Genomic DNA, 24,078 nt, shown 5'->3' with positions numbered 1-24,078 from the left:
CAAGTGAGGTTGGGGTTAGGGATGTAGAGAAATAAAAAACAACAAAATAAAACGACCCAACAACCCAAACAGAAAATACCTAAAAACACAAAAAATTGACAATTAAGTGAGCCCAGGCGGACTTCTAACCACCTAACAATCACTCCACCAGATACGCCTCTGACTCCCCATACAATTATAACCCCTATTTAAAGAAAACAAAACATTTACCCATGCTAGATTTTTTTGTTTTTTTTTATGTGTGTTATTTTGCCTGTCCCAGAACACTTGGAGATACATCACCATTATTTCTCTTGACGCTTACGTGTCGGGGCAATACAGGAATCTCTGCTCGTCCGAGCTGCATGGGCTCGTCAACAGGAGGAGCCAGAGGTCCCGTCGGAGGAGCCTCAGTGGGGCGAAGAAGAGGCGGCCCAGATTTGTGTCGGGGAAAGCCCCGAGACGAAAAAACCCGCTCTGATGGGCGTCCTCTCTCGCGTCCACGCTCCTTCATCCGATCATCTAGACGAATCACCAACGATATTAGCTCATCTAAATCGTTTGGCTCGTCACGGACTGCCGGCTCGTCTTTTAATGACTCATTTATCCCATCTACAAACATTCCTCGTAAAGCTGCGGCACTCCAACCTGACTGAGCAGAAACCAGAGAACATTGCATCACCGCACAAGGCTCCGGACAACAAACAATCGGTTCGGACGCCGAATCTCTGGGTGACGGAGTTATCTGCACTAGTATCGATGATGCCGCAGCTGGAGCAGCAGGAAGCGGAATGGCTTGCGCTGCAAGCTCCGTAACACGGGCGTCTGTTTGTTTAATTTGGTTTGCGAGATGCTGTAATTGCTCCCATATTTTCTCCAAGTGTTCTTGAACTTTTTCGGCAAAAGGAACCGCCTCTGCCGCTGGGTCCATTATGGAATGGCCGGGAACTACTGTTATGTGTCGACGTGGGTTGAGGAGCGGACCTGCGTCAGACGGAACCCAGCGCTACAAATAACCAGAAAAGCGGTTCCAAAAACAATATATTTATTACACCCACTGTGCATAAAAGGTGTAAAAACAAAAACAGCGTCCCTCTGGTGGAGTGACTGTTGGCACGCTCTCCAGCGCCCGCAAGGATCAAAGCCCGGCGCTCCTGGACTCACTACCACCGCCAAACACCCCCCAGGTGGACACGACAAACCGACTCTCTGTGAAGCAAAGAAGAGGTGAGGTATCAGCAACACATCCAGGTCTGTATCTTTTGTAACTTTATGCAAATGAGCAGCTTCTCACAACAGGTGGAGGATCACTTATCCGCACGCCACAGCAGTGAGAAGCAAGCTGCACAATTCTCATCACAATTCAAGTATACTGTGTAACAAAACACCAAGTTACTATCAACAATTAATCAAACACTTAATTACCTTTAATGTGTGCTGACAGCATGTGTCCTCACCCTTCCTTGCTTCACGGGCTCGATGTGTCAAACCCAGGCGCGGTCCTCAGCGTCTCACAAACGAACATCACAAGGTCGAGTTCCCGGCAGTTCTGCTTGAATCACACATGACTTAAATGCAGAACGCCATCCAATTATCTGCTTCAGCTGAAAGTCTTCAAGGTTGCATGTGAGCACCCGTCACAGGTGCTACACATGATGTTGATGAGGGTGAGGACTCTTCAGCCAGCACCTTCTCCATAGACAAATCAGTTTCCATGCCACCTGAAGAACAAAGAAAAGAAAAGAACACCAAAATATCCAGCCACACCCCCCAACACACAACAACTTATCTGGTTTGGGGGGTGAGGCGAAGCCGTCGCTGATCACACCAAACGCCAATCCCACAGATAAGGACACACCAGGAAAACGGCTGCAAAGAAGTTCAGATTAATACTTAATGTTTTGAGTCAGCAGAGAAAATTACCTGAATGGTAGCTGATTTCTCGGCGGGGAGGTGGAGTTGCAGTCCGGCCTTTATGGTGGTGGTGATGAGTAGTGGATGAGTGACAGCTGGTACGGATGATGTGTGACAGCTGTCACTCCTGGTCGCTCCGACGCCCTCTCGTGCTTGAAGCCCGCACTTCAAGCAGGGCGCCATCTTGTGGTGGTGGGCCAGCAGTACCTCCTCTTCGGCGGCCCACACAACAAATTTTATCATTAATACCTGCAAATTCAGATCAAAATCTACAAATGTCCCCAGATTTGCACAGCTTCCACTCTTAAAAACATAAATATTGTTTTTGATTGATTGATAGAGGGGCTTTATTGAACATGTACAAATTGTATGTAAGACAATAGGATCTTAATAATTAATGAAACAACTGCAAATTATAAAGAACAGAATACTCATACGGCCAAGGGTATTTTAGCATTGCATTATATTTGAGAGTTCCCAAAGGGTGGGTTTGCACCACACCCATGTTTAAATTTTTTTTTTTTCTTTTTTTCAAAAAAGCACCTCAGAACCATGTGAGGGTGGTGAAATGTGTCACCCCACACTAACAACTACTGTGTAGCAATGTGCAACAACAGACTGTGCCGTCCACCTGACCTGAGATAACCTGATCGTACTTTTATGGAATTCCGAAGTTTCAGGTTTCATGGTTTGAAATCTCCCCAGATTATGTAATGGCTCAGAGATACAGTGCATGCAAACAAGGTGCACCACTGATACTTGGAAGACAATGGACAGAGCTTCTCTTGCCTTCTTTTCCAGGATTGTCTTCAGTTTTCTTGTATCTGCCTCTTTTATTGTCTCCTTCTGCCCTTGAAGGTTCAAGAAGGGTAAAAGTGGAACCAAAGTGGGGAAAAAAGAAACACGGTTTCATACTTTTCACTGTGTGTGTTTTTCCCACATCTCCAGGCGTTGTCACAGAGTATAAAACGGTGACAATATCTGGTTTTATTCCCCTCCTTTCACATAAAATTTCACCATAGAAGACATCCAACACCCAAAGGTGAGGGAAGGTATCACACACAAAACTTATTTGAATATTTTATTTTATCTGCCATATTTTTTTCTTTGCCATTTTTCAACATGCAACTTAATTCAGTACAATTTCAGTAAAGAGTGTCATAATGAGCTACAGTGCATCCAGAAAGCATTCACAGCACTTCACTTTTTCCACATTTTGTTACAGATACAGATTATTTATTATAATTGTACAATGATTGCCACTGTAACCAGTACAACGAAAGGTAAGGTGCAAGCCTTTCAGTGCTCTATGAACCAAAATAAAATGAACCTGAGTAAACCACACATAGACTTAAAAGGTTTGGGGAAGAAAAGAAAATAGTACATAGTAGCAAAAAAGTGATTTTTCTATATATAAAAAGGAGAAAAGTATGTACAAAACTGTGGATACTTCAGTGGCAGTGGATACTGCACACTAACAAATATTGTACTCATTTCAAGTGTGGCATGTGACCTGGCTATTTGGTTCCAGTGGCATTCAAAGCTCTCAGAGCAGTTAGGTAGAAACTGTTTTTCAGTCTATCTGTGCTTGCTTTAATGGCCCTGTACCATGTGCCTGGTGGCAGTGGGTCAAACAGAGGGTGGCCAGCGTGGAATGAGTCCTTTAAGATGGTGTTGGCTCTCGTGAGACAGTAAGAGCCATGAAGGTCCCATAGTGTAGGTAGAGGGCACTCAGTGATCCTCTCTGCCATTCTAGTAACCCTCTGGAGCTCTTTCCTGTTTGCTCCCATGCAGCTGGCAAACCACCTACAGAGGCAGTATGTGAGGATGCTCTCCATGGAAGAACAGTAAAAAGACACCAGTGACCTCTGGTTTACATTTTTTTTCCTAGAGATTCTCAGGAAGTGGAGTCTTTGATGTGCCTTCTTTAGCAAATGTGTGGTGTTCCTGTCCCAGGTCAGTATCTCCTCTATGTGGACTCCCAGGAAACAGAAGTCCCCGACCCTTTCTGCACAGGCTCCCCAATTTTATTACAGAGATTAGAGCATGCCATAGGTATTAAAGGCACTGCGCTGCAGTGGTTTGAATCATATTTATCTAATAGATTACAATTTGTTCATGTAAATGGGGAATCTTCTTCACAGACTAAGGTTAATTATGGAGTTCCACAAGGTTCTGTGCTAGGACCAATTTTATTCACTTTATACATGCTTCCCTTAGGCAGTATTATTAGACGGCATTGCTTAAATTTTCATTGTTACGCAAATGATACCCAGCTTTATCTATCCATGAAGCCAGAGGACACACACCAATTAGCTAAACTGCAGGATTGTCTTACAGACATAAAGACATGGATGACCTCTACTTTCCTGCTTTTAAACTCAGATAAAACTGAAGTTATTGTACTTGGCCCTACAAATCTTAGAAACATGGTGTCTAACCAGATCCTTACTCTGGATGGCATTATCCTGACCTCTAGTAATACTGTGAGAACTCTTGGAGTCATTTTTGATCAGGATATGTCATTCAATGCACATATTAAACAAATATTGTTGTGTTGTCTTGCCTCTACTGGTGGTTGGCTCTCACTGCGGTATTGTATCACTTCCTGTTCCGGAGCACAGCGGTGTTTTGCTGTATCTGTTAGCTGTTTAATCTGCGCAGTTAGATTGATCTAGTTACCTAGATAACGATTTGTTTCACAGTGTAATCTTCACGTGCCTTAACTAAAGCACTCCCTCTGCTGAATCACCTCTAAATTATTTACACGTTATTCACTTTGCGTGTTTTTAGGAATCCGCTAGCTTAGCGCAGCTACTAGCTCTTAGCCGGTTTAGCATGGCGGCTTCTCCTGTCTCTCCCGCACTTTTCTGCTCTGGGTGTGAAATGTTTAGTTATTCCTCGGCCTCCTTTAGTAGTAATGGTACTTGTAATAAGTGTAGCTTATTCGTAGCTTTGGAGGCCAGGCTGGGCGAATTGGAGACTCGGCTCCGCACCGTGGAAATTCTACAGCTAGCCAGGCCCCTGTAGTCGGTGCGGACCAAGGTAGCTTAGCCGCCGTTAGTTTCCCTCTGGCAGATCCCGAGCAGCCGGGAAAGCAGGCCGACTGGGTGACTGTGAGGAGGAAGCGTAGCCCTAAACAGAAGCCCCGTGTACACCGCCAACCTGTTCACATTTCTAACCGTTTTTCCCCACTCGGCGACACACCCGCCGAGGATCAAACTCTGGTTATTGGCGACTATGTTTTGAGAAATGTGAAGTTAGCGACACCAGCAACCATAGTCAATTGTCTTCCGGGGGCCAGAGCAGGCAACATTGAAGGAAATTTGAAACTGCTGGCTAAGGCTAAGCGTAAATTTGGTAAGATTGTAATTCACGTCGGCAGTAATGACACCCGGTTACGCCAATCGGAGGTCACTAAAATTAACATTGAATCGGTGTGTAACTTTGCAAAAACAATGTCGGACTCTGTAGTTTTCTCTGGGCCCCTCCCCAATCGGACCGGGAGTGATATGTTTAGCCGCATGTTCTCCTTGAATTGCTGGCTGTCTGAGTGGTGTCCAAAAAATGAGGTGGGCTTCATAGATAATTGGCAAAGCTTCTGGGGAAAACCTGGTCTTGTTAGGAGAGACGGCATCCATCCCGCTTTGGATGGGGCAGCTCTCATTTCTAGAAATCTCTGCCAGTTTTCTTAAATCCTTCAAACCGTGACTATCCAGGGTTGGGACCAGGAAGCAGAGTTGTAGTCTTACACACCTCTCTGCAGCTTCTCTCCCCCTGCCATCCCCTCATTACCCCATCCCCGTAGAGACGGTGCCTGCTCCCAGACTACCAATAACCAGCAAAAATCTATTTAAGCATAAAAATTCAAAAAGAAAAAATAATATAGCACCTTCAACTGCACCATAGACTAAAACAGTTAAATGTGGTCTATTAAACATTAGGTCTCTCTCTTCTAAGTCCCTGTTAGTAAATGATATAATAATTGATCAACATATTGATTTATTCTGCCTTACAGAAACCTGGTTACAGCAGGATGAATATGTTAGTTTAAATGAGTCAACACCCCCGAGTCACACTAACTGCCAGAACGCTCGTAGCACGGGCCGAGGCGGAGGATTAGCAGCAATCTTCCATTCCAGCTTATTAATTAATCAAAAAACCCAGACAGAGCTTTAATTCATTTGAAAGCTTGACTCTTAGTCTTGTCCATCCAAATTGGAAGTCCCAAAAACCAGTTTTATTTGTTGTTATCTATCGTCCACCTGGTCGTTACTGTGAGTTTCTCTGTGAATTTTCAGAACTTTTGTCTGACTTAGTGCTTAGCTCAGATAAAATAATTATAGTGGGCGATTTTAACATCCACACAGATGCTGAGAATGACAGCCTCAACACTGCATTTAATCTATTATTAGACTCAATTGGCTTTGCTCAAAATGTAAATGAGTCCACCCACCACTTTAATCATATCGTAGATCTTGTTCTGACTTATGGTATGAAATTGAAGACTTAACAGTATTCCCTGAAAACTCCCTTCTGTCTGATCATTTCTTAATAACATTTACATTTACTCTGATGGACTACCCAGCAGTGGGGAATAAGTTTCATTACACTAGAAGTCTTTCAGAAAGCGCTGTAACTAGGTTTAAGGATATGTTTCCTTCTTTATGTTCCCTAATGCCATATACCAACACAGTGCAGAGTAGCTACCTAAACTCTGTAAGTGAGATAGAGTATCTCGTCAATAGTTTTACATCCTCATTGAAGACAACTTTGGATGCTGTAGCTCCTCTGAAAAAGAGAGCTTTAAATCAGAAGTGCCTGACTCCATGGTATAACTCACAAACTCACAGCTTAAAGCAGATAACCCGTAAGTTGGAGAGGAAATGGCGTCTCACTAATTTAGAAGATCTTCACTTAGCCTGGAAAAAGAGTCTGTTGCTCTATAAAAAAGCCCTCCGTAAAGCTAGGACATCTTACTACTCATCACTAATTGAAGAAAATAAGAACAACCCCAGGTTTCTTTTCAGCACTGTAGCCAGGCTGACAAAGAGTCAGAGCTCTATTGAGCCGAGTATTCCTTTAACTTTAACTAGTAATGACTTCATGACTTTCTTTGCTAATAAAATTTTAACTATTAGAGAAAAAATTACTCATAACCATCCCAAAGACGTATCGTTATCTTTGGCTGCTTTCAGTGATGCCGGTATTTGGTTAGACTCTTTCTCTCAGATTGTTCTGTCTGAGTTATTTTCATTAGTTACTTCACCCAAACCATCAACATGTCTATTGGACCCCATTCCTACCAGGCTGCTCAAGGAAGCCCTGCCATTATTTAATGCTTCGATCTTAAATATGATCAATCTATCTTTATTAGTTGGCTATGTACCACAGGCTTTTAAGGTGGCAGTAATTAAACCATTACTTAAAAAGCCATCACTTGACCCAGCTATCTTAGCTAATTATAGGCCAATCTCCAACCTTCCTTTTCTCTCAAAAATTCTTGAAAGGGTAGTTGTAAAACAGCTAACTGATCATCTGCAGAGGAATGGTCTATTTGAAGAGTTTCAGTCAGGTTTTAGAATTCATCATAGTACAGAAACAGCATTAGTGAAGGTTACAAATGATCTTCTTATGGCCTCAGACAGTGGACTCATCTCTGTGCTTGTTCTGTTAGACCTCGGTGCTGCTTTTGATACTGTTGACCATAAAATTTTATTACAGAGATTAGAGCATGCCATAGGTATTAAAGGCACTGCGCTGCGGTGGTTTGAATCATATTTATCTAATAGATTACAATTTGTTCATGTAAATGGGGAATCTTCTTCACAGACTAAGGTTAATTATGGAGTTCCACAAGGTTCTGTGCTAGGACCAATTTTATTCACTTTCTACATGCTTCCCTTAGGCAGTATTATTAGACGGCATTGCTTAAATTTTCATTGTTACGCAGATGATACCCAGCTTTATCTATCCATGAAGCCAGAGGACACACACCAATTAGCTAAACTGCAGGATTGTCTTACAGACATAAGGACATGGATGACCTCTAATTTCCTGTTTTTAAACTCAGATAAAACTGAAGTTATTGTACTTGGCCCCACAAATCTTAGAAACATGGTGTCTAACCAGATCCTTACTCTGGATGGCATTACCCTGACCTCTAGTAATACTGTGAGAAATCTTGGAGTCATTTTTGATCAGGATATGTCATTCAAAGCGCATATTAAACAAATATATAAGACTGGTTTTTTGCATTTACGCAATATCTCTAAAATTAGAAAGGTCTTGTCTCAGAGTGATGCTGAAAAACTAATTCATGCATTTATTTCCTCTAGGCTGGACTATTGTAATTCATTATTATCAGGTTGTCCTAAAAGTTCCCTGAAAAGCCTTCAGTTAATTCAAAATGCTGCAGCTAGAGTACTGACGGGGACTAGAAGGAGAGAGTATATCTCACCCATATTGGCCTCTCTTCATTGGCTTCCTGTTAATTCTAGAATAGAATTTAAAATTCTTCTTCTTACTTATAAGGGTTTGAATAGTCAGGTCCCTTCTTATCTTAGGGACCTCATAGTACCATATCACCCCAATAGAGCACTTCGCTCTCAGACTGCAGGCTTACTTGTAGTTCCTAGGGTTTTTAAGAGTAGAATGGGAGGCAGAGCCTTCAGCTTTCAGGCTCCTCTCCTGTGGAACCAGCTCCTAATTCGGATCAGGGAGACAGACACCCTCTCTACTTTTAAGATTAGGCTTAAAACTTTCCTTTTTGCTAAAGCTTATAGTTAGGACTGGATTAGGTGACCCTGAACCATCCCTTAGTTATGCTGCTATAGACTTAGACTGCTGGGGGGTTCCCATGATGCACTGAGTGTTTCTTTCTCTTTTTGCTCTGTATGCACCACTCTGCATTTAATCATTAGTCAGCCCCAACCAGTCCCAGCAGAAGACTGCCCCTCCCTGAGCCTGGTTCTGCTGGAGGTTTCTTCCTGTTAAAAGGGAGTTTTTCCTTCCCACTGTCGCCAAGTGCTTGCTCACAGGGGGTCGTTTTGACCGTTGGGGTTTTTCCGTAATTATTGTATGGCTTTGCCTTACAATATAAAGCGCCTTGGGGCAACTGTTTGTTGTGATTTGGCGCTATATAAATAAAATTGATTTGATTTGTCCTGAAGCCACTCCTTTGATATCTTGGCTCTGTGCTTAGGCTCATCATCTTGCTGAAAGAGGAACCATCACCCCAGTCTGATGCCAAGAGCACTCTGGAGCAGGTTTTTATCCAGGATGTCTCTGTAAATTGTTGTATTCGTCTGTCCTGGTTTCCTCCAAACATGATGCCTGACATTTTTACCAAAGAGTTCCATCTTTGTCTCATCAGACCAGAAAATTTTGTTTCTCATGGTCTGAGAGTCCTTCAGAAGCCTTTTGGCAAACTCCAGGGGGGCTACCATGTGCCTTTTACTAAGGAGTGGCTTCTATCTGGTCACTCTACCATACAGGCCTAATTGGTGGATTGCTGCAGAGATGTTGTCCTTCTGGAAGGTTCTCCTCTATCCACAGAGGAATGCTGGAGCTCTGACAGAGTGACCATCGGGTTCTTGGTCACCTGCAGGACTAATTATAAGGCAGAACCAAATCACCACCAAAATTTCATCAACTCTCCCCAATCTGGCCGCCCTTCACAAAAAAATTGATTCAAAAGTCATTGTCCACTTCCTGGGATTTACGAATGGACAAATGTGGTGACACAATCTCTGTCAACCGAAGAGGAGGACAGGAAGTGACCTCATAACCTCGTTGAAAGAGATGAAAAAATAAATATTATATATTTACAAAAAAAGCAAGATTCATCACTGTAGGAACATAAAAACTGTAATTATATGAAAATTAGTCTCCTGTGGCAGAAGGACATCAGGTGTAAAACTACCTCCAAATTAACATGCACATCCACCTCCGATCAGCTGAGGCGACCCCGAGTGAGCGTCCATTTTTTTTTTTTTTTTTTTTTTACTTTTTTTGGATGGAGGGGGAGTTGACTGTCATTTGACGCCATGGGGGGCGGGGCCTTATTGAATATTCATGAGCCTGGTGAGAGAGCGCACGCGAGCGGCTGCTGCGCACACACAGCTGGATGGAGAGTTTGCTGCTGCAGACGCAGAATGATGTGAATTTTGGACATTTTCAAGTTGTTCCACTGAATGAAAGCAGCGGCTGGACTTGGCTCGGCTCTCCGGGGTTCCACACACAGGTAGCGGGAACAAGGACTCGATGCTAGCACAGCACGCGGCGAGCCGCTGCGTGGTTTTTTAATTAATTATTTTTAATTAGGGGTGGTGTGTTTTTTTTGTTTTGTTTTTTTTTTTGGCTTGGTGTGTACGTTTTAAGTGACACCCGACAGACAGGCGACAACGATGGAGTCGATCTTAGACAGTTTAACAGCAGATAAACTCTATCCGTCCGGAGGAACCGACCTGTTGGACCTGGAGGAACTTAGCGACGGAGACTTCCTCACTAATGTGGTGAGTCCTCACGCTTCCCCCCTCCTCTTCTCTTATTTAATGGCGTGCTTACAACAGCGTGGACACATTTAGTCGCTAGAAGGCAGCTGGCGTCCTCAAACGCATCTTTATAGTCTGTTCCGCCCGGAGCCGGACCTGAGGAGGGCGGTGCAGTCAGATCCAGATCCTGATCCTGACTCACATCCGGTGTGTTAAAACACACACACACACACACACACACACACACGGTGCATACTTACAACTGCTACCGGTTATCCAGTCTCTGGTTATCCATCACTGATGTTTTGTGCACACAGCGTGTCCTGTGCGGCTTTCACGGAACATTAAGGATATGTCGGAGTGCAGCTGTACTTACAAATACAGTAGTACATAAAAATAGGAAGTGGCGCACATAACATGCCTGAGTAAACACCTGTTTTTTTTTGTTGTTTTTTTCCCATTTTAACACAACTTTTCTGCTTAATTTAACTTGATTGCAGTTATTTACAGTAGTCTGCTTATGTAAATACACATCATGCACAGTGTTTCTGCAGAGCAACAAAGGATCATCATGACAGTCTTATTCCAGACAACACTAAATGTGGCAATTTAAAAAAAAAAAAAGGTTAATCAAATTATAAACCTTAATTTAAAAGATACATACACTCTCCATTTCAGTGTAGTCAGTTAAATGACAACATCAAGAGAAGTTACCTGAGATCAGTCAATACAAAAATAATTGTAAAAACTTGATTAAATAAACCCAATTTGCCAAGAATTTGCAGGGCACTTAAAATAGAGTTTTATTTTGTAACTCATTTTGTACAGTGACTTCTGTCTTATTCTGAAGTCACCAAATTATTCTTCTTCCACAAATCCAATCCGTGGACGGTCATCATAGATGCAGTAAGCAAAGCGCTGTGCATGAACAATTACAGGTACACATAATTAATAACAGCTTGAGGGTCTTGGATCTCTACTAAATCGGGATTATTCATCTGGTTGCTGAGCTTGTATGCTTGTATAGTTGTGAGGATGACAGGAACAAAACAATGGTCCTCAAGAGTTTCCTTTATTGTGTTGGCTAAATCAAATCTTGGTTTTTACTTCGGGTTCACAGAGATCGACCTCATCTTGTTTAACATGAAAAAATTGGATTCCTGGGATATTCTGTTCACAGTACCCAAACATTGATTCGGTGGTCAGAATGTGCTGTTGAGTCACACGCTGTAGACTTGTCCTTGTGACCAGTCTTTTGACTTTGCCATCAATTCCATCACAGGCACTCTTGCCGTGTGAGGTTGCAAAGAAATTCCATTCTGCTAGCAGGCCAAAATCGTCCTCATGGTAACACAGATTTATAAAGTTTTGCTTATTCTTGTACTGACCACTACATCCATCTGTGAAATAATGCACTTTTTGTAACTTTGGCAGCTCTGTTTTTAGGAATTTCATTACTTCCTTGAGGAATGTGTGAAACAGTCACACTGGTACAGGTATCACATACATCCTATATGGGGAAAAAAAAACATACAATGCACTTTTCAGGTGTGAGTGTACTAATTCAATTTGAAATTGCTTGAAAACAAGTTTTACCCTCACAGTTTTTTAAATATGTTATACAGAACATATAGAGTTACAATTTTCATTAGCATATTGCAGTGTAATTTGTCAATTTCAAGGTCAAAAAGTAGGTCAAAGGTCATCATGCCTAAGTATTCTCAGAACACTGTAAAATTTAACCTTCAAAACTTTAAACAAATCAGACTTTTTATTTCGACTGATGCTGCTAGATGGTACCTTCATTGTATGATCCTGTCTCATATTGAATATTACTGCACAATATGGTCATTTGCTGGTATGACAGTACTAAAACCTTTAGAGCAACTTTGTAAAAACCCATCAAAGTGTTTGCCAAAAAGCCATATTCCACTCATTACTGTGAAATTCTAGAGAAATACCATCTTAAGTTTTAACAGTTTTATAATTTTTAAGCGTGCTTGTCTCATTTACAAAACTCTCCATGGCCTAGCCCCTCCCCCTCTGGAGGAATTTATTAGACATAGAGATCGTAACCTCAGGACTAGGTCTGTTTCTAGAGGGGACTGTGAGGTGCCCTTCAGATTAACTGCCACAGGACAAAACACCATTTCTGTGAAGGGTTGTACAAACTGGAACAGCCTTACAACAACTATACGAGACAGTCCCACCCTGAGCGCTTTTAAAAATGGCTCAAAAACAATCAAACCTGTCAACACAGGTGAGATGTGTTGTATATAATTTAATGTTTTGTATTTATTTTAATTATTGTTTGTTGTTGTGCGTCTGAGGACTACACATGGAAAGTAGCTTTAAGCTAAATCTGGCATATTTACACTATGGCACGAAAATGTACAAAGTGTTCATTAATGTGCAAAGAAAGAAAGAGCAAATAAATGTCAAATTTGGATTCCTTATGTAAAATCCTTTACAAAGATACCTTACCTTCGAAAATCTGGCGATTGGTTACTGAGTTATGGTCATTTGAATTTCAGCAGCTGTGCCCTTTTTCATGAAATAAATACATAAATGATGGTATTTCAGGAACCATTGGTCCGATCCACCAAAGACTACATATATACCAAATATTTCCCAAAATGTGAGTGGGTGAGGTTTAACCCATTGGGTGAACTGAGTGAGGTGAATGACCTGAATGAACATTGTCAAGGACAAATAGTCTTGCTTGGAGAATACTGTCTGGGATGGAGTGTCCCTGTTGGGCCCTCCAAATCGCTGTCTTTGAGCTCCCAGGTGAGGATACAAATAACACAGGAGGAGGGCAGGATGGTGTCGTAAGGCTGAGAGTTTTTTGCAGGAGTGAACTGATGAGAGAAGCCATTGTGTCTCTTGTACTCAGAATCTGGTTCATACAACCCCAAGAAGGAAAGATGATGTAACACAGTGGTAAACATACCACTGTTCTATGGAGCTAAATCAAGGCCAAAAGTTTTGTAATCTGAAAGTAAAAAATGATTGAAAAAATAAATTTTGAAACTGAAAATTCAATGTTTCTAATCATTTAAAAAGTATTATCAAAATAAAAATAAGTGTAAGATATATATTTTTCAGTTTAAATAAATTTTTGATTTAGCTCTGTAATTTATTTATTATTTTTTTTTTGATCAAATTTTTTTTCATATTTCTTTTTTTCACCGTCAGATCTTTTATTCACTTTCAGATCTTATTTTTCAGTTTCAAACTTTTGGCCCCGTTTTGGCATGGGAGGGCATGGCTTCGATTGAGAGGGGCGTGGAATTGTGAGTGACAGGAGAGCAATCAGTCCTCACATTATGTTGGTACTTTGATAGATAGTGACTCTGCTCCCGTCTCCATCGTTTATTACTTGTGATCAATGTGTAGCAGTTGGTTCAGTGGATCCGTATGTTGTACCGGATAGTGAATTTAATGACGATGTAACAAAGTTCACCGCCCGGAAGAGCGCGCCAGCTACCGGCGGTGTTTAGAAGCCTCGCTGTTACAGGCCCGGCAACGTGGTGCTGAGAGAGATCCACCGCTACCAGAAATCCATTGAGCTGCTGATCCACAAGCTGCCGACCAGGTCAGCCGCGCCGGCCTCTTGCAGAGCATCACAGTGGAGCTCTGAAATTGGAGGTCGGTCTTGAAGTCCTGAGCAATTTCTCTCACCAGGTGCTGGAAGGGCAGTTTGTGGATCAGCAGCTCGGTGGTTTTCTGGTAGCGGCGGAGTGCCACGGTGCCAGGCCTGTAACGACGAGGCTTCTTCACACCGCCGGTAGCCAGAGTGCTCTTCCGGGCGGCTTTGCATTTGGATTTACCGGCGGTCTGCTTGGTTCTGTCCATATTAAAGCTTCCTTCAGATCTGCTGAGCCAGGTCTCTCTGTGTGTCACTTAGAAAGCTCGTAACACTCCACTGCAACCTGTAAAATGAGCGACGTGCCTCATTTTCATGCAGCGATGCTGCGCTGCATTCACGGTCTTGTGTGGATTTGGGACACATCGGTTTTTTTAGGTATAGGTGTTAAACTTTACAATCTTGCATATTTTCCAGTTTTTAAACATCAAAAATGACCAAGAGTGGTCGAGAATTACTTGTAATAGACATCTTTAGCATCACTTTATTTACAGGTATCAAGACAATACAGTGGAGAGAAAGTGTTAAGTCATTATCTATCAAAGTACCCACGTTTCCTGAAAGCAACATCATGTGAGGACTGATTGCTCTTCTGTCACTCACAATTCCACGCCCCTCTCAATCGAAGCCACGCCCTCCCACACCAGAACGGGGCCAAAAGTTTGAAACTAAAAAATTAGATCTGAAGGTGAAAAAAGAAATATGAATGAAAAAAAATAATAATTTGATAAAAAAAAAATTAGAGCTGAATCAAAAATTTATTTAAACTGAAAAACATATATCTTACACTTTATTTTTATTTTAATAATACTCTTCAAATGATTATAAAATTCAAGAACAAAGATTGAATTTTCTGTTTCAAAATATTTTTTTTCAATCTTTTTTTTTTAATTTTCAGATTACAAAACTTTTGGCCTTGATTTAGCTCCATACTGTCCCAGCTTTTTTGAAATGTGTTGCAGGCATCCATTTCAAAATGAGCAAATATTTGCACAACAATAAAGTTTATCAGTATTCAATTGAATATAGGTTGAAGAGGATTTACACAACGTCCCAACTTCATTGGAATTGGGGTTGTAAGAAAGAGTAGAATTAAAGCAAAAGAACACCACCCTGTAGTCCCCCCCCCCCCCCCCCCCCCCATGTTAGTGTCACCATTTCTCCAAAGCTAGTTTCACAGGTAGGTCTTGTTTGCCCACATCATATTTGGTTTTGGCTGAAGATAAATGAAAAGACAAGAAAGCCATAGGTGGTATTGACTGACTGGAGTTGCCCATTGAGAGCGGATAACGCCAAGTCCTACATCAGGTGCATCAACCTCTGTAAGGAGCTGTTGTGATTGATGTAGTCCAACAAGGGTAGAAGCAGAGGTGAAGAAGTATTTGGGGTGTGTGAATGATGTGCAGGGGTCCAGGTAAATTGAGTCAAGGTTGAGGTCAAAACAGGTCAGAGGGTAGACGATTGTGCTGTAGTTCTTTATGAAGCATCCATAGAAGTTGGCAAATCATGAAATGAGCAATTATCACCTTGTTTTCCACAGTATGGGCAGACCTCTGATCTAATTCTCCTTTGCCATTCAATGGGAGACAGCTGTGTGTGGCTGAACTGTACTGGTTCTTTTACTTCATCATAAAAGACGGATGAAGCGATCAGAGCACTGTGGCTAAATGAGCTGCTAGCTGACATGTTCACTGCGCATTGGTCATTTCAAAGTGTCACAGAGTTTCGCCTTGTTTCTGCTTGAAACTGACTTTAGAATGATTTAAGAGGTTTTTACTTTATCTGATGGTTAATAATCACATTATTCCCTTTGATCGCTTTGGGTGAAGAGAGTCAAACTGAAGTGAGCTGTTGTGGTCCCAAATGAAGCATGCGCAGTGAAGGCAGGCGGACCGATTTTTAGGGAGGGACTGTTCGGTCTGCGACACCGGCACTCTGTGGATACGCTATTGCCAGTTGTTTACCAAAATGATACATTGGAAAATGACCACAGCCCTGGACAGAGCTAAAGGAAGCAATGTGAATTGGGACAATCCTCAGGGGGGTGGAAAAGGTTTTGTTTTTGTTTTTTGTTTTTATTTGGTGGGGGGGTGTAGAGAGCAAAAGACTGGAAAGAGGAGAATTTTCCAGTAGTGGTTAAAATTCAGTGTTGCGAAAAAGTGATGACAACAAGCTAGTTCAGAAGGTTGTTGATTTAGGGCATCAGACGCGCATCGAAAGCTTGACACTGCATTCACTCCCACAAGTGTGAAGTCCAATCATGTATGTGGATCATCATGATGGGACTATAGTTGGAGGTGCAAAACAAAACTATACAAAAAAAAAAAAAAGGCATGAAACTGAAAGAGTGCAATATTTTACATGTACTGGACTGTAGGCTGTGTCCCATTTAAAATAAACAAAAAAACTAGGACATTTCCACCATTAACTGGGAGTCATAATGGTTGTTCAGTTGTTTGTTAGGTTATGTTTTCGGTCATGTCCATTTGTTGGTTGGTTGTTTTGTTAACAGGATTACTCAAAAAAAATCCTCAACGGATTTCAATGAAATTTTTACCAGGGGTGTGTCTTGGCCTAACTTAGAAGTAATGATCCGGAACACAATCCGGATCCAGTAATTTTTTTTTAAGGATTCTTTATCATTGCAGGATAGGGCCAGTTTCAACATTTTTGCATCTAACTTCATGAAGACGGGTCACAAAGGCTGAACAAAAATTAAGTTACGACACAACAATAATTTAGCATTTGTTTCTCCTCATTGAATAACCGTGTTATTAGAAAATAAAAAAACTTTTGTAGTTCATGCAGTTTCTCTTTATAAAGACATTTGCTCGTATACGACGGCTGAGACCAAGCTTTACAATTATAAACAACTTTTTAATGATATGAGATAGAAACTTACTTTTTTTTTTTTTTGCTAAAGAGTTAACTCCGCGGACTTTCGAGCCACCATCCACCATCTTTGTACTCCTCATAGAAGCTGTGTGATGATGTGAGCAATGTGAGTGTCCAATCAGAATTGGCTCACCGTCACAAGGTTTTCCAAAATCCAACCGTAGGGCAGGTTCCCCTTCACGTGACACACCAAAGATCGTTTTTAGCAGTGATGTGTTACTAGTTTATTAATAGTTTGCTGTGTGTTTTGAATAAATGTGTGTGGAAAATTATTTTTCTGCTTTAATTTTTCCTTTCTTTCTGATTGTAAACCTTTATTACATGTTACACTTCAGGTTGTCCTGAAAAAAAGAGACATAAAACTTGATTGTGGGATGCAGGGAGAGCTGTTATCAGCAACAATAAAACATTTATGCCAGGCGAGTGAACTGTCCAAAAAATACCTGCCCTTGGATCCCAGAGGGTTAACCAATGAATCTGAAACATGACGGTAGATGCGTAAAACGACATGGAATAAGTCTGTTTGCTAAAGGGTATTCCATGTGACGTCAGTGACCCTATGGTCTTGGCGGAGGTTTGCGCTCTCCGAGTGGTTCTAGTTTTTAATGTGATTATGCAAAATGCAACCTAAAACCTACAAGCAGAATGTTCAAGATGTGCATAGAGGAGATCCTCAAGCCAGTTGTTGAACATTTCAGGTGATATTATTCTCTTTCTTTTTGTAAATGTTTTGTTCTATAGCAATGTGAATAACCCTGACATAAGCACATCCTCCCCTGACATAAGCACATCCTCTTATTTAGCTTCAACAACTTTTCTCTTATTCTAGGGGAAGCTTATTTTCAGACTACAATACCGCAGGTTCCATAGGGTGTGTATGTATCCAGGTAGAGGGAGGGCACATCTGCAAAATACTGCTGCAGTAATTCAACATCTGCTTTCTTATCTGTGAAGAGAATGTTTGTAGACTGAAGGACATTGAGCAGGTTTTTGCACCTCAGGGTGCAACTCATCTTTCTGTGTAATAGCAAACGCTATAGAGACAGACCTGATGCGTCTCTCTCCAAATTTTAAGGATGTTCAGATGATAAGCCATGTCTTCTGTTCGCTGTGTGGTGGAAGAGGAGACGCATGCTTTAATGTGACATCTAGTTGCACTTACTGTAATCATTTGTAGAAGACTTGATGAATTGCAACTCCTCAGTTTTCAGAGACCAAAATCAATTGTACAAACTATAACATAATTATAAATGCAAACATTACTGTTAATACATGAGGAAAATGCTTTGTATGGACTGCCTGAAGTCTGGAACCCAAGACCTTGGCAGATAGTAGTCAGAGCCCAGGGCAGTTCTGTTGTGGGATGAGTGCTGGAGATACACTGCAAGCTACCTGACCTGGCCTGTTCTGGAATTACCCAAAACAACAACAACAACAAAAGTCCTTATGGATAAGATATAAAAATGTTTGAGGACATGATGCTTGGGACAGGAAAGAGCTGATTACATATTGGTGGTGGTGTAGATCTGCTTCAAAATATTGTCTTTGGTGTTTTTTTTAACATGGCAAAATAGGTTTAGCTGTTGTCTCTCTTGAGGTTTCCTTACATCACAAAGGTTTATAGATATCCTGTTGACAAACAAAGCCTACAGTACAGAATTGTGATAATGCTGTAAGGTAAATCTGTGTGAAATAGGACATTCTCCAAAACCAACTGACTATGCAGGAAGAAGACAAGTGAGGGAAGCCACCAAGACAGGGAGTTAGTCTTCTATGGCTATAATTGAAGAAATTGTGCATAGTGCAACTTTTATCTATTGCATCACCAGTTATCCATTTGTCTGTCTGTTCTGCCATGTATCTGTCTGCCCATCCACCTCTCCGTAATCTGTGAAGGACTTGGGCACCGTCTCTATTATAATAGCCAAGTGGTCTCTGTGTATGTGCGTGTGTATGGCTTTGATAATGCAAAAACCGGGGAGAGCTGACATTTGCCATTTGGTATGCTCAGTGGTGGGCACAGCTAACCAAAAAGTTAGCTTCAATAACAGCTGATCAGCTAACTGAAAAGTTATCTTTTATGAAGCTAAACCAATAAACCATCCAAAAAATTATTGGAAGCTACAGCTAACTGATAACTTTCAGTATTGTCTCCGGTACACTTGCAACTACTAACAAGCTGATTTTGAGTTTTAACACCACAACCGCTTCTGGTAGCATCAAAGGCAACCAGAAACCCAAACAATGAGTCAGCACTTCTGTCTTTGTGCAATCTGCCCACTGCTGGAACTCCTGTTTGCTACATATTTTGCAGCTATGAAGTAGTTGAGAGGAACAAAGCTCAACTCTATACATACAAACTTCATTATTCCTTAACAGCATATTGCAGTGCCTCCGTGAGGCAGAGGTCTTGGAAAATAAAGCAGTTTTGACTTATGGTTTTGATTTATAAATCAAATGAATCCGGATAGAATAACTCCATTAATGTCAGTTCTGTCATTTGTTAAAGTTAAAATATAACATATCTTTTAATTTTAAATAATGCATTAATTATGAAGTTTTGTAACAAACACAGACAGATGCCCAAGGGATTATGGGTAAAATGAGCCTCCACTAACACTGATTGGTTGACTCATTCATTCTGTGTAAAAAAACAAAACAAAAAAAACAAAACAATACATTAATGTGAGGTGTGTGTTGGTATTTACATATAGATGTGCTTTTGTAAAATATGCCTTTTTTTATTTATTTGTTAAAAAAAAAGCCATTTGCAAAAGCCAAAAGTCAAGTTGTGATTAGACAACTGTCTGATATAACCGGGTTCAAAATAAATAGAACACTGCCATCTACTGGCGCTCAGACCCTAACCCATAATCCTTGGCACGCCAGAGAGTTGCTGCAGATTAAACAGCACAGAGAGAATCCACATGGCGACAATTGTAAATGAACATTATACAACTAAAAAATTGTTGCACCAAGAGGCTGCAACAACTCTCTGGCGGGCAAAGGATTATGAGATATCTCAATACTTAAGGCGAATACTGCCATGAACACTACTGGTCAGTAGATGGCAGTAGAGATCATGAAAACTTGCCAAAACAAATATTCCAAATAAATAATCCATGTCTGCTACATTTAAGCTGCGTGTAATTTAATAAACACAAACTGAATATCAGACATCCTATATTACTCTGGAACAAAGAGGACAGACAGTGTTTGACATAAGCAGAACGTTAAAGAGCAAACAGTAAGCGATTGCAGCTCACAATGATTCCAATTGAAAATAATGGAGAAGCAACCTGAGCTGCTTGTAGCATTTTTTACATAAAACAAACACAAAAACATCTATAAACCCAGAGAATATATTCACGAGAGTTTTAGGCACAATATACAAAGGGTTTAATGCTGTTGTCCGTGTGGAGCCTGATCAGAGCATCTCAAATGCATTTCTCCTGTCGTTAATGTACTGAGATTGCCCCATAATGCACTGTGTGGAGACACAATGTCCACACTAAAACCTTCAAAATTAGTGCATTACATTAAAACATATATCTGATATTTTCACTTTATAAAACTTCAGACATGGCTTTAATTTAAATAACTTGTCTGAAATTAGTTTGGTTAAAATGTTAACCATAAGTTAAAACTGTATGCCTCTGGATGACTTGAGCGATATTGCCAGCGAGTCACTGAGGTCAAAAGAACTGGTCTCTTTTTTTTTTTTTTTTTTGCTTTCCTGCTTGCTACCAGTTCTCCTTTGCCTGCAGAAGATAGAGCAGTTTCTCCTGGAACTAGCCCTCCTCTGTTTGCAGAGGATAGAACTGTACATTTACTACAAAACATTTAACAGGTAGATACACAAATCTTTGATATCAGACTTCATAAATGTTTGTAACTGTTAAGCTTTGCTCACCATGCCTGCAAAAATATGTTAGCGATCTAAAAATTATTGGACCAAAATTTGTCTGAAGATAATTAGCCCGCTGGTGGTTTTCAAAATTATCTGAAAGCTAATCTGATAATGAAATCATTAGCTTCAATAATTAGCGGATTAGTGGAACTGTGCCCACCACTGGGTATGCTTATCTATTTTGGCCAAGGATGAACGCTGTGAAAATGGAAAGTTGATAGGACAAATATTTTTTGAGAAATTAGCAATTTTAGCTAACCAGGAAACAATGGACATTGTGGTTCCTGTTAGTTATCAGTGTTTAGTGTTATTGATTTATTGTGTTTTTGTAGTTCAATTGGTTTATTTACTTTAGGTAAGTGCTTTGCTGTTGCCATGAGTGACTGAAGTCTCTTGTTGGTACCATAAGTGAAATATGTAGTGCTTTTAATGTCTTTCGCCACTGTCTCTGTGCACCTGTTTGCAGCAGATTGCAGAAAGACAAAAACGTATGCGTGTGTGCAGTTTTGATCACGCACATACTGGGGAGAGCTGACATTTGGGGTTTGATATGCTTGTGTGTTTTCAGCCAAAGACGAATGCTGCAAAAATGGAAATTTGACAGGACAAATATTTATTTTTTGAGAAATCAGCAATTTTAGCTAACCAGTAAACAATGGACATTATTCTGCAATTCACCATGGGAGTTTGAAGCTTTGAGGTTTTAAATGTTACTGTGGTTTGTTAGTTTAACAGTGTCAGTGTTATTGATTTATTGTGTTTTTGTAGTTCATTTGGTTTAGTCAGTTTAGTTAAGTATTATGTTCTTACTGTGAGCAAGTTAAGTCTCATGTTGGTACCATGAGTGAAAACTGTAGTTGTTTTTATGTGTTCAGCCACTGTCTTTTTTTGTCAAATTAAAAGCACCTACTTACAGCGGCTGTGCATACATGCATCTTCAATCATAAACTGGGGAGAGCTGACATTTGTCGTTTGTAGTATGGGTCAAGGAATGAACGCTGCAAAAATGGAACGTTGATAGAACTAATGTTTTTGGAGAAGTTATGGACATTGGCTTACAACACTGAACAATGGATGTTGCTAACTGCTTTCTGGACTCTCATGCCATTTCAGCAGAGGGCAGTAAGTCATCTTTATATTAAAAGTGTGAGTGCAGTGAGTGATTTTTATTTAGTAAGTGCATAATATAATTGTAAATATGTTAAAAATACATGGATGACACAAGAAACTGAAAACACTTATTTCCATTGTGGTCCATTTAAAAAAATCAAATGACAAAATAGAAGTATAAAATAATACTAATAGTGTGTAGGCTACATGATAACAAGAACCTAAACAATTTTTAAATACATTAAGGCAGCAAATTAACATAAAAAAATACGTAATTAACACGCAATAAAAGGGTTGAATTGCTCCTCTAAAAAAATTATTGAGGTCTAAGCTTCTAAAAACATTCTGGAATCACACGCCATGGACGTCTTCTGGTTATTAAAAAAAAGCCAGAATGTGTCTTCCATCTACTGCACTGATACCTTGGAAAACACTTAAACACCACCCTTGAAAAATGTCAGCTACCTGTTTTTATAAACGCTACCTAATCTAGAGCCTGTGGATCTCCACGGGCAACATGCTAGTAAATATTTATTGTTTTTCAATGAACAACACAGAGTGTGTGGATGGTGGATGCGTAGTAGGTTATTCAGTTTGCCACATTCAGGTGTTTTATAGGCACATAATAATTGCATGATTAAATAATTATACAAAACGGGTGTTAATCATCTCCCTCCCAACTCTTCTGTACTTTGCTGCATGGTGAAACCGTCTGATAAGACCATAGTCTCTTGCTACCAGATACTATAAACTTTGCCGCTAACCTTGCCCACTCTTGAGGCCAACTGTTATTTACTTTTCCGGTTGACAGAGTTTTTAATCCGACCTCCCCCTGAAGACAGGGTAAGCACAAGTGTCATGTGTCTATAGGTGTCAGAAAAGGGTGATTGATGGGGAGTAACATATACACTGGAGACAGCCCCTTCCCTAGGGGATCAAGGACAGAACAGTTTTCTCCACATGCCCATACATTTAGCTTAACTCAATTACAGAGCAAGTAACTAGGAGTTGGGAGGTCTGCCCCCCAAGAAACAGGCAAGTAAATAGGAGTTGGACATGGTCGGAAAAATTGCCAAGCAAGTAAATAGGAGTTGGAAGCAATATCCAGCAAGTAAGTGCAAACTTGGCACATTTACTTGCACTGCAAGAAATGGGACCACCCCCCAACTCCTATTTACTTGCACTGCTTTATTTGTATGCATGCATACTGATTTTCTCAAAGTCAGAATGCAAGCTTGAGCAGAAAGCTCAAACTGCCACTGGTACTGGCACATTCTAATCTAATGGCTGCACTTACATAAGAAACATAAGAAAAGGTGGCCTAATGAGTTGTAAATTACCCCAGCAGTGCCATTTGGCACCCTCCGGTCTGAATAGGAGGTGGGAGAAAAGACTGGGTTTGCGAGTGTTAAGATCAAAAAGACAACAGAAACTAATCAAATTACCCTGATCAAAAATTTACATACCCTGGTGATTTTGGCCTGATAACATGCACACAAGTTGACACAAACATGTTTGAATGGCTTCAAAAGCTAACCATCCTTATCTGTGACCTGTTTGCTTGTAATCAGCGTGTGTGTATAAAAGGTCAGTGAGTTTCGGAGCTCCTGACAGACCCTTGCATCTTTCATCCAGTGTTGCACTGCCATTTCTGGTTTCTGAGTCATAGGGAAAGCAATATAATTGTCAAAGGATGTGTAGGAAAATGTAGTTCAACTGTATAAACATGAAAGGGATATAAAAAGATATTCAAGGAACTGAGAATGCCAATCAGCAGTGTTCAAACTCTAATTAAGAAGTGAAAAATGAAGGAAACCAAACCACGGTCTGGTAGATCAACAGAAATTTCAGCATCAACTGCCAGGAAAATTGTTCGGGATGTAAAGAAAAACCCACAAATTACTTGAGCTGAAATACAGGACTTGCTGAAACAAAGTGGTGTGGATGTTTCAAGATGCACAATAAGGAGGCACATGAAGAAAAATGGGCCACCTTGGTCATGAAAGGAAGAAGTGCCATTTGGCACCACTCTGGTATTCTGAGTGTTAAAAAGAGTAAACATAGTTCTTTGACAATAAATGACTTCACACATCCACTAACCATTAGTTAAAAAAAGTGCCAACATT

The 24,078-nt window shown here is 40.6% G+C and overlaps 1 protein-coding gene across 1 annotated transcript in view; it reads left to right on the top strand.

Moving 5' to 3' along the window:
* The first annotated feature begins 9,975 nt into the window (after positions 1-9,975).
* Positions 9,976-24,078, top strand: part of creb3l1 (cAMP responsive element binding protein 3-like 1) — a 252,888-nt gene continuing 238,785 nt past the window's right edge. The window contains 1 exon segment of the mRNA XM_034174091.1: positions 9,976-10,409. Within this exon segment, the coding sequence (XP_034029982.1) occupies positions 10,302-10,409 (108 nt within the window). The 5' untranslated portion in view covers positions 9,976-10,301.

Source organism: Thalassophryne amazonica, chromosome 1, assembly GCF_902500255.1.
Source record: "Thalassophryne amazonica chromosome 1, fThaAma1.1, whole genome shotgun sequence".
NCBI lineage: Eukaryota > Metazoa > Chordata > Actinopteri > Batrachoidiformes > Batrachoididae > Thalassophryne > Thalassophryne amazonica.
The sequence above is the reverse complement of the archived record's forward strand: the minus strand, read 5'-3'. Positions and strand labels throughout refer to the sequence as shown.